The 12030-nt window shown below is 39.7% G+C and overlaps 1 protein-coding gene across 16 annotated transcripts in view; it reads right to left on the bottom strand.

Moving 5' to 3' along the window:
• The window catches only part of KIF1B (kinesin family member 1B), a 95501-nt gene that overhangs the window by 31378 nt on the left and 52093 nt on the right, over positions 1-12030 (bottom strand). For 14 of the 16 annotated variants that reach the window (XM_038166745.2, XM_038166746.2, XM_038166749.2 and 11 more), the window contains 4 exons: positions 2751-2844; positions 1842-1990; positions 1081-1259; positions 450-587 (listed from right to left, as the gene is read on the bottom strand). In XM_038166745.2, coding sequence (XP_038022673.1) covers positions 450-587; positions 1081-1259; positions 1842-1990; positions 2751-2844 — 560 coding nt within the window. Of the gene's footprint in view, positions 1-449; positions 588-1080; positions 1260-1841; positions 1991-2750; positions 2845-6234; positions 11320-12030 lie in introns of those variants that run through there. The other 2 variants (XM_038166754.2, XM_072026902.1) reach the window with 1 other exon arrangement.

Below are 12030 nucleotides of genomic sequence, written 5' to 3'. Positions count from 1 at the left end.
TTTCCAACGTGTAGCATTTTTGTAATTAAAAATACCATAAAGATGCAGCCAACATTAGGAAATATTAAAGAACCCCATTAGATATTCTGTATTTCTGAAGGATGTAACCAAATTATTTGAACAACACATGTAAATAAGGTGCTGGACTGCTTTTCCCATCAGTTTCCAGTGTCCTTCATATTCTCTGTGCTTTCCTCCAATGACCTTTTTAAAGGATTTACTTAGAATGTGTATGGTCAAATCTGATTCTACAAAGTTACACCAAGACAGGCAACGTTATAAAAAACAGTTTCTGCTCTTCACTATACTTTATCAGAAAACCCTGCAAGACAACACACACAACTGACACTAAGTGGCTACACAGTTTATAACCACATTCCAAGACAAAACCCATCCAGGAACTGATGAGAGCTCTCCGCATACCAGGAGCTGAGGTTATCGCCACATACCTTCCAACCAGCTTGAACCAATGAAAGCGATCATAAAAGGGGTCGCTGCCTGTCATTGTGCTTTCACTTTCATCCTGCGTACTAGATGCCATTTCCCCAGCTCTGTCATACATCTCCCGCATCAGGTCCAACCTCTGCCTGCACAAAAGAAAGCAGGATTCAAAAATTAAAACAGAAAAAAAGCAGACACCACAAAGTTGGGTGAACTAAATTCACCTATACCAAATTACACATAGAATAGGGAGAATAAAGAACAGAGTAAGTACCCCTTTTCTGCAGTACAAATCCCCTGACATAGAAGGGATTTGGAGAAAATATCTGTAGGCTAAGCCCACAAATCACAAGGCAAACAAAATCACTTCAGAAAACTACATATATCTTGGATTTCATTTAAACTTCTAATTATGCTCCTTTGACATCTAATTTCAGCATCTTCTTATATAAAATATTGCTGGGTAATTTAAGGCAATGTTTGCAGAAAGCTGGTATTTAGTACACTGTACTATCTAGAAAGGTGGCGTTCAGGAGGACACATAAAACCAAACAAAACAGAGTGAACAGCAAGGGATGAAATTTTTCAGTGAAACTCCTTGGATATAAAGAACTCTGTTCTCCAGTAATGTTTCCATACTTGAGTTTTTCTAAGGACCAATAATGTGTTGCTCCATTCTTTAGATCCTGGACTTCCACAGCTACCACTGTGCGGGGAAAAGGCCTGTTGTCCCGGGTCTTCTCCACCTCTGTGGGCAAAAGCTCTGGTGGCAGTGGTGAGTAAAGGGTGTCTGTCAGCAAGACAAACTGAAATTGCACCTGAATCAAAAAGAAAACAAAGTTCAGAGCAATCAGGTAACAGCATTGCATGGGGGATAGATAAAGATATAACCTAAGGCAACATATGAAGAAAGTTTGACTTTCACCTTTGTGAATAGGCTTTTGCTAAGTCACATGATTTTGTTTGTCTAAAGTGTCACAAAACATTTTTCAGCTGAATACACGTAATTTGCTCTTATCACAACTAGCAGAGGTCCAGAAAACTATAGACTTAGCACACCCTGCAGCATCCATTTGTCTTAGAGAGACAAATGACCAAATAAAGTTAAAAGCAACAACGAAAAGAGAGGCCCCAGGGGGAAATGGGCACGCACATGTGTTTATAATATGGACAGGAACAGCATAAGGGAAATGAAGAGGAGAATATATCAAACAGATTTGAATGGAATATTCATTCAACCAGAAGACTGTATCACAGAGATCTGTGATTTTCTGAACCCTTTAAAACCCAAACTAATAACTAAAATACATTTAGCTTTAAGGATAAGTGACTCTGAGCATTTAAAGCAGGATTACACAGTCAATCAGAAATTTCAAAAAGATGCTCTGTATGCTCCTAACCTTTTTCTTTAACTCTACGCTGATAGCATTGGCTTCTTTCAGATACACTGCATTTCCCCAGAGTAGGTCCCTTAGTGAAGTGAACTGGTGAAATTTCCATTTCCTGAAAGCCCACTGCGCGAGTTCATACTCATGTCGTGTCCAGGGCACTAGAAGAGCAAAGAAAAGAAATTGAAAACACCGTGGCTTCTTCTCTAAGCCATCACATGAAATAACTTATTATCGCTGATATTGTCATCAAGTTCTCAACACCTCTTCTGCAGGATTAAAACCAGAAAACAAAAACCTGAATTTTTATTATTCAGTGACAAAAAATGGATTCAATTTTTCTTACCACTGGTATTGGAGATATAATGCTAAGAGAATTTGGAACGTAGAAAGTAAAACAAATCCCAATCCTATTAGTTTAAATTAGCAATTATTAAAGCCAAATACTAAAACTTTGTAATGAAAGCAAGCATTACAGGACTAATAAAGATCTATCCATTGTCCAGAAATTGAGTTAGTCAGGCATGTCAGAGTACATAAGAATTCCTACAAAGGAAAAAAAGTACCTTCAAAAATCAGGACAAAGAAATAAAGGCAATAGCATTATTTTAAGGACACTTTAACCCCGTTAGTACCAAGAAGAGACAGACTCCTTCAAGTTCAAGATCACCAAATCAAAGCTTGTAGTTGAAATAATCTAGTTTGTGTATCAGTTGAATTTGAGGATGTATATCTACTGTTGATGTGAAATATTCTGAGTAGGTATTTTATATCCCTATGCTGTGAAAATTACAGATCCACAAGTTATAAAGGCTTTCACAGCTTTCCAGAGCAAATTTTCCATTCCATTTTCTATTGCAAGAGACTATAGCAACTGTTATTTCAGGCTTGTGTCCAAATTAATTTTAGCTTCAAACTCACCTTCTTCCTCTTCTTCTTCCTCCTCTGTTGTTTCAGCTGCCAAGGATCGTGTCTCTACCTGCTTCTGCAAGGCTTGCAGCTTACTCTCATAGTCCTGTGGGGAAAGAGGAGATACTGTGTAGGAGGACAGACAAAAGCAAGAACAGTCAAGAGACACACAAAAACCTCAGATGGAGTGACAGACAAAGAACAGAGATACGAGGATACTTCTGTTAACACACAGAGGTCACATACCAACATCTAGTGTTTTAGTATAGCCTGTCCTGGGACAATAGAAAGAGGGTAGACAGAGGCCAACACAGCTAAGGCAGTGTTGTTTTTAAATCATCAGATATCCATGCTCGTATGTGTCAGATGAAAAGGTTGAGGAATTTTTGTTAAAGACTGGATGAAGTGGACTTTGGGAACCTGCTTATGGGTACACTGGAGGGACGTAGAGAAAGGTATGGAAATAAATTTAATAAGCGGAAAGGTAATTCATCTTCATTTTCTCAAACAGAGGGATTAACAACACCACTGCTTTAAATTTTGTTGTATCTAAGAGCAATTCAAATTCTAGAAAAAAGATTTATTTTAAAATTATGTTTTCCTTTTTGAGGGGGCAGGTATCCTTTTCTCATGTTGTATTTAATAGAACATGAAATACCACCTCCAGGACAAAAAGGCTGAGCTTATTTAAGGAAGAAGTGTGTTTGCTCTAAATCTACTCCACACCTTAAGCCAATTTATTGTCTGCAAGTGTGGAATAGAAAGATTCAGGAAGTTCTGCCAAGCCTTGTTCTTTCCATGGAAAGGACTGTATGCCCTGGTTCCCTAGGCATACGTATATTTACAAAATACTGGAATATACAGGAATAAGCCCCAGCGAACAATTCAGATTCATCTTGCAGGAAGGGTTTAGACCCTATTTTTCAGATTTTAGCAAAATTGATCAGGGAAATTATTCTGACCTACCCAGGAATCAGAACGGGACAAGGGCAGATCTGAGCACTGGAGGAAGGAAACAATTTGGAGGTGGGAACCATTCCTGGGAGGCAACCATCGGCCTGCCCTGGCACACAGCCAGAGAGATCTGTGCCGAGGCTTCTGCACAACAAGCACCTCAGCACTTCAACACCTTCTGGGACAAGAGCGTTTCCTCCTGTTCAGTTTAATCACACCTTGAAATACATGCTACTACGACCCTTTCATTATTTGCTGGTAAAATGAATGTGTCCCAAGGTTGTTTTCTGGTTTTGTTGCTGTTCAGTTTGTTCATTTTTTTATTTTTGTAACAACCACTCTTCTCTGAAACTCTTACAAGGTATTTAGAACAGATGCAGTCATTAAGCTCCTGGTCTCAGAGCCTACCTCACGAATTTATTTTTTAAAAAGGTGATCCTTTGGCATTTACTGCACACGTTAAATTGGCTTCTTACAGGTTTTTCCTATAGTGGCAAGGGTGCAAATATCCAACGCACTTGACATTGTCATAACAGAATCACATCAAATTTAACACCATTTCATACAGAAAGACCTTTAGACAGTACTTAGAGAAGATAAATCGTAAGGGCGTTCCTTTAAGTAATATTTCTCGGAGATAGCATTAAAAAATGGTAGCTGTGCTCTTAGAACAACACATCAAAAGTACAAGATTTCCAATTAGTTAAGATCCTTACATGCCCCATGGCTTTCAGAAGAGAAAACCACACTATTAAAAATACATGGCCTTCATATGAGACCACATTTTAATTTTTCTAATTCCCTCTTGAAATTTTATTAGGCTAAAATGCCCCCTCCTTCTTCATCTGTATCTGCTCCACTGACTCCATGATGGCTATATACAGCACACGTAAGGAAATCCCAGCCCAGCAGCAAGAACCAGACAGAACGGGCATAAATCATTCTTTTGATATTACTCCTGACATTCTTAATTCACCGTGAGGCTACTCTGGATTTATGGAATCAGCTTCAGACTTATTTATAGCCCTGAAAATACCCAGGAGTATTCTTAAAAATTCATTAACAAAGGCACTGTTTTTCTTCCCCAACCACCTCTGTAGATAAAACTACTACATCTGAAACCAAGATAAAAGGGGTCAGCTGGGAAGTGACAGAAACAAGCTTCTCTTACTTGCAAGGAAAGGAAAAACAATTTATTTCCCTGCAGCCTGAAGGAGATAATCTGCAGGTGTCATTTTGAGTGACTAGATTATAGAAATGAAGAATGTGTTGGACAACAGCTCCATGGAAGAGCTTTTCAGTTAGCATTTAAGTAGAATCTTTGATCAGATTCTTTCAGAAAAACTGGAAAGCTGCAGAGGGAACGGTCAAAAATCAGGAACATTCCACCATGAAAAACCACATACCCATTACATTCATTTATTCAAAGACAAAGACTTGCTTCTTGTCTTCTGTATTTTCAGACTGGTAAGCCAAACAAATGCAAATAATGCGTAATAAAGTAGACTTTTTTTTTTTTTTTAATCTCCACACTAACAAACTATCCATTACTTTTAAAAGTAGAAGAACTCAAGCTTGTTTTCCCATAATGAAAAAATAGGTACCACTTCTCTACGCAGAAAAACAGGACTAAGATTGCCTCCTGGCACTTGATACTCTGGCAGTACTTAGCAGTAATTGGCACTGAGCAACTAATGATGGATGAATTTCAGGTTGGTTCACTTACAGAGCACTGACTTGAGGAGTGGTCAGCTCTACTGAGCGGCATTTCCAGATCTGATTAGTGATAATACACATGTAATAGTTAGTACCAATGTAAAGGTACCTCAAATGCTAGAAAACAAACAAAAAATGCATCTAGAAGCAGCTGTCCTGGAGGTCCGTGCCTGAGACTTGCTGGACCCAATGCCCGTGGTTGCACAGCTTCATACTGTGTTTTAATCATCAGCTCCATGAATGCAGTAAAAGGGAACGCAAACTTTATCTTGCCCAGGGGCGTGGAAATAGGTAAAGCCATGACAATCACAGTTTTCAGAAAACAGAAAATTTATGCACCCCGACTAGGTCTAATCTCTTTAGACCAAACTGGATCAGCTTTTTCATCAGAACACTGTATCACAGCATAGATACTTTGGACACAGGTGATGTCTGCAAGTCCCTCGTGTATTTGAGGCATACAAAACTTTGGTTTCAAATATATACAGAACAGTCACCTCTGTATTTTCTCCAGGATTTAGATAAACACCACCTGTGATGGTGCAATAGTATAGTACTGAAGACGAGTATGACTTATTACCCCTTGCAGTATGATTTTATCCATTTGTTTTAAATAAACTACATGACAGCAGACAGAAATCTGTTTAAGCTGCTGCTGACACAACTATACAGCAGAAACAGCAGGGTGGATGTGCTTGCAAGAATCAGACTGAGGAAAAATTAGAGAAACCTTAAATTTAACTCCTAGAACAATACCGACCCCAAGACAAAAAATAAAATCAGGACAAGCCTGCAATACGGTATAGTACTGAGACAAGTCTGACACTTACAAGAGTATTTCATAGTTTATTGAAAGAGCACTTGTTACAATACAAACCAGTTCTGCTTTTCACGAGGCAGATGCTTGCTCTTAAGACAATTCAAAACTTGTATTTTCTTTAACAATAGACAGATCTGAAAATCCCATTTAATTCAAAAGGCAACTCACTGCTTTCTTTACAGTACAAATGGGCACACAGCATAGAATTCTCATTTGGCAGCTCCTGAAGTGGTTCAAAGGGAAGTATCAGAGTCAAATGTCAACATATAAAGGATAAAGGACAAACCTCTAACATATAAAGAATAAAGAACAAACAGTGAGTGTTATTGAAACTATGCTGAACGCACTGATAAAAATAGCATCCTCTAGTTTGACAGATCCCCAAGATTGTGTCAGAAAGGACATTGAAGTCAATCAGAGGAGAGTTAGTGTCATGCATTTCCCCACCCAACCCCCAAATCCACATGTCCCTAGTGTGTCTTAAAGGACATTTAATCAATCATCACTAAGGCACAGGTGGATACAAGCCAGCTGTCAAAGCACACAGCACATCAGCACTTAGCAATGGCAATTAAGCTCACTAAAACAGCACTCCCATCACGGATGCCACATTTCTATTAACCTGAAAGCCTTTTCCACAGTCTTCTATGAAAGCAGCTGTATTAGTGTTCATTAGCCCCATTAATGCAGAATTTGAAGTGAGAGGTGTGCATATTTCCGAATACTGCAAGGAGATCCATGAGTTCTCACGCTTTCCCTTTTAAGACAAGGCACTATGCTCTAGTAAAAGTGGCTGATCATTTTAAGATTTCTTCCCAAGTTTCATTTCTGTAGCAACCTCCTGAAACCCAGGAAGAAACCTGCTTCCTCTGAGCAGGCTGGACTTTTGACATTGACCCTTCTGTCAATGACTCCTCCTTTTTCAAAGGAATGGTACGTCAAACCATCCAATAAAATGAACGAGGTTATTTTTCTAGTGCTGCACTAGAACAGGGGGATAACAGACTGATGGCGACCTATTGTTCATCATCACCAACATCCAAACATTTACGGGTATTTTTTTTCAGCACATTCTGCTGAGGTAAATTGGGAAAAAAACTTTTTAGCATTTAGACATCAAATAGAAGGATCTATTTTTAGTCTCCTGTCAGTACATGTACTTGCATGGACTTGAAATCCTGTCGTGATTTTGTGGCAGCCACAATCGTCAACGAATAAATGGGACAAGAGAATCCTGACTTGTTCTCTCACCGCCTACCCCTAACGCCGACTACTACCTCTTTGGCTCAGGTATTCGTACAGAGCTAAGAGGATTTTGCAGAGCTTACATCTGTAAGAGAGCCCAAGCCTTTCTGAGGATATGAAAGAGAACTCATTGCATGTCAAGGGTGAAGTGCAATGCACTCAAAACAGAATTCTCAAAAGAAAGGCACCAGGACAATAGTATTTGCAGCCCAAAATCTCATTTAGCAATTTTGACTCAGGCTAAAGCTAAGTATTGCTCATCTGTAAGGCTTCCTTTTTTTTTTTTTTTGAAAAAAATCAAGGCATTTTTGACTATGTTTTGTTTCCTTTGTTCACATAGGCCAAACATGAGACAAATGCAAACTGAAAATCCATAGGTGGACAAATGAATTAAACCTGCTGTAAAAAAAAGTCCTAAATGGTAGGATGAGCTGATTCTTCTAGGACAGTCAGACTTTGGATCTCCTATATCAGAGGGCCAGTATTCTATCAGTAAGGCACGTGCAGAGGCTGCAGTGGTGACACTTGATTAAACGGTGCATAACGGTGCACTTTACATAAACGGTGCATGGCTGCCACTTACCATGTGTTGCAACCAGCACTTATACCATGCACAGTTGGGGAAGGGGAAAAAAAGTAGGACAAGAAATAAAAATAAGATGGAAGGTAAGCATGAGGCATCTTCTACTTATCTACAGCTATGTTGAAACATGCAGAAGTAACAATTACCAGTAGGGCTTGTATTTTAATCAAAAAAAAAAAAAAGCAACCTCAAGTAAATCAAGGATATTTGTGCAAAACAGCACAAGTCACTTAACTGTACAAATGCACTGCAAAGTGGACCAATCTTGCCAAATCTGGTATAGTAGCCAAGTTCGCTTTTAAAGTTTTATTCAAGTTAAACTTAACAGCAAAAGGAAGTTCTCCTCAAAGCTTTAGATTGGCTTATGCTTATGTCCACAGTTTTTTAAAAGTATGCTCAATTTTGTTTTGCACCTTAAAAAACTCAGAAGGAAAGGTCTGTAATCAAAAATGGAACTCTCCAATTGAGACGAAACCCCAAACTTTTAAAAAAATTATTGCTTAATCAGTACTTTCCCTGTAATTTGTTTAAAAGAATCTGAAGTAGGGATTGCAAGCATTTGTTTTATGGCAGATCACTTGCAAGTATAGGCACCTCAGATCAGAACAGATATTAAAAATACTAACTTGCACTTTAAGCGTGTGGAGAAGGAAAATTCATCTTATTTTTTCCTAAATGTGACCTTCTCCTTTATTATTAAAAAAAGTCTGGAAACAGGGGTATAATCCAAGACCAGAAACAATAACATGAGGTATCACATTAAGATAAAACAGTTCAATTATCCTATCTTTACCCCAGCGATTGATAAATCTTCATAATAACAACTACCTCCCAGGCTTACAGCCTGAGAAAGCTGAAAACAAAATAAGAATTAGCTCTTTGAGGCTTCCTCCTGCACCAGAGTATTAAAAAAATCCCAGTTCCTTTCTGCAATCTCCGTATAATAATTAAGAACTATTATACTTAGAGATGCAATCAGAATTAGAAAAAAATTATTTCCAATGTATTGCTTCAAACATATATATATCCTGACATCAAATTCCATTCAGGCAGCTTTAACTGTCACAGCAATTTCATACCAATAATTATGAACTTGAGCAGAAGGACAGAAGGCATTTCCTACTCAGGTCGTAAGATTGTGGCCCAATAGCTCTTCTTCATTTCTCTATACAAAAAGCCACGTTATCTTGTCAGCCAACATTTAGTTTATAGATTACGGAGAATTTGGGTTAAGAGTGGAAAATATCATACTGAAGAGCCAGATCGATTTAAAAACAGATGGTCAGTTTCCTTATTTCTAAAAAAAAAAAAAAAAAAAAAAAAAAAAGGCACAAGAAACATTCAACGCTATAAACTAAATTCCTTTTTTGATTGTCTACATAAAAACACAGGAGGAAGGTGGCACTTGGTAAGTTCCAGACAATATTTTCAACATTAGAAAAATACTCCAAGACACACAAAAAAATTGGTAAATGAGCTAGCAGAGAAGTTCTCCCCTCCACATCCCTCCCTCCAAATCTTCTAGTCTATGACCGAAGTTCTTACAATTTGTCAGTGTTCTTCCAATCGGGGTTGTTACAACTGCACCAAAAGTCACATGCAAACTGAACGGGCTGAAGTGCCGGTACCTTGTGCCAAATTACTCAAGTTCTCCCTGGCCAAACCCAAGACATAAGCAAAGCCAATCCTGGCTGTTTCTTAAGAAGCCAGCATTGCCCCTGCTTCCCTCCTCCCCGAGACTAGCCTCGGCCAACTAATCATACGGTAGTTTCTCTGCCCGTTTTGAGGTTAGGTGCTGAGAACTGGCGCCTCATCCGTGGGGGCGTCACAAACTGGTTATAGTGGTTAAGCCGGTCAGTCTGTTTCGGGTGGGAGTTCACCGTACTGCCTTCCGCACCGCCGCCGGTGCTGTGATTGCAGTAAGGCTGCCGGTGCTGGTGGATGTGGCGCTTTTGCTGGAAAGTCTGCAGGTCTGGGTTCTGCTGCCCGCTGTACGAGTGCAACGATTCGGACGAGCCCGACGCCTGCCGCCGCAAGGTTTTTTGAGAGCCGTTGTTGAGAGAATTGCTTCTCCAACGCAACTGGGGTTGCTGCTGCTGATTGCTAGGCTGGGCCTGAGCGTTTAGCTGCTGCCTGTTAATTTGGATATTATCTTGATTCCTCTGGGGGCCATAAAGATTCCACAGCTGCTGAGGGTCCTTAGGGGCAGCTCTACTTTCTTTTTCTTTGCTTTCATCTTTGCTTTTATCATCATCTTTTGGAATTCTAACCTCAATAACTTCATCTTCTGTGATAATTATATGAGTGCCTGGACTCCAGGAGTTTCTATGCTTGGGGTTGCTTTTGAAAGGAAACCGGGGCTTGCGATTCTCAGGCGGGATAAATCGGTGAGGCATATTTTGTCGGCGAAGCTGTTTTGCTATTTCCTGCTGCTGCAGATTTTTAAATCGAATCTGTTCTTGCCTCATCCAACGTAATCTCCCACGTCTGAAAGCTGGATCACCCGCCATTAACTGAGAAACACGCTCCTCTTTAGCAAGATCATCGTTCTCACTTCTTTTTAATTCGCCTGTGGGCTTCTTATCCACATCCGCTACACTGTCAGAGTTTGGAGACTTATCATTAGCTGTGGTTGACTGAGCTTTCTCTGAAGACCCTATCAGAGGCAAAACCTTCTCCATTTTTAGCATCTTATTTCTAAGAACCCTTATCTCTTCATCCTTCATGTTGTTCTGCTTCTTCACTTCTTGCAAGATATCTTCTAATTTGTCTATATGCACCTTCAGGTCATCCACATCAGTTATTCCTTTACCATTGCCCATAACATCTTCAATTTTCTCATCGCCAACTCCTACCGTATCCCAGACATCGCGGGCAACAGCTCGCCACGATTCCCGCTCATTCGGATCTTTTTTCCCATACATGGCACAAAGCTCCTTCATTTTAACAATGGCCAGAGCCTCAATCTCCTGTCTAGTGTGCCTGAAGTCATTGAGTGCTACCTCATAGCATATCTCTTTCACAGCCTGGATCTTTAAGTCTGAGATGGTAACCCACTTGGAGTCTTTGCTAAGGCGTCGGCGTTGGGGTATCTGGTACATTTTAATAGGCTCTCGTTTCTTCCCACTGCTGGGGAGGCCACACTTTTTTACAATGGTTTGGAGCTTGCTGGGGGGCAGCTTCTCTCTCAGGGAAGTGATCAGTCTCCAACTCTCCTCACACGATCTCTTGTCCGAATCATCCCCACTATCAGAGTCTGCATCCTTTGGAAAAACAAAAATCAAGAAGTGGCCCCAAAATAACCAAAATTAAAATTGTAAGAAAATGGAAAAGCTAAACAAGAAGTAGCAGGCAAAGAAAACTAAATCAAAAATCAAAACAGAACAAGTGAAGTCCCTGACGACTGAGTGATAAGACATTAACGTGTATCTTCGAGAATCATGGACTGTCAAAATTGGCTCTCTTCACTAAATTAAGATTAATATTACTTAGAAGCCTCGTCATCTTGAAATATCAGATAATCTAAACTCTTCCCTCCCAATCCCTTCCAAAAATCTTTATACTGATCAAGAAAAACAAAGTTCCTGAATAAAAAAAACAAATATCAAGTGTCAACTGCACTTCACACATGCTACAAAGACATGCAAATCCCCGCCACACACATTTGCCTTGGTTACTGCTGTCGCTTCTTTCAGCAAATCCTCCCCAGGTAGGTGAACAAAACAGCCATCATAGAAGATGTCATGAGCAGCCAGAGTAAGTCAGGTTAACACTGGTTAGTAACGTTGCACATGGTTGCAGGGATGCTCAAGTTTAGAATCCGCTTCACTACAACAGCAGCCAGAGAAGTGTTAGACGATAAGAAAATATGAAACAGAAGCAGCCGAAAGGTTTCAATGTTAAAAGGACTGTAAGTGCCACTATGACAGGTGAAGACAGTGGTTCATACTCCAAGACTTGCTACAGGCTAAAAG

This window comes from Anas platyrhynchos, chromosome 22 (genome assembly GCF_047663525.1).
Source record: "Anas platyrhynchos isolate ZD024472 breed Pekin duck chromosome 22, IASCAAS_PekinDuck_T2T, whole genome shotgun sequence".
In the NCBI taxonomy this organism is placed as follows: Eukaryota; Metazoa; Chordata; class Aves; order Anseriformes; family Anatidae; genus Anas; species Anas platyrhynchos.
The sequence above is the reverse complement of the archived record's forward strand: the minus strand, read 5'-3'. Positions and strand labels throughout refer to the sequence as shown.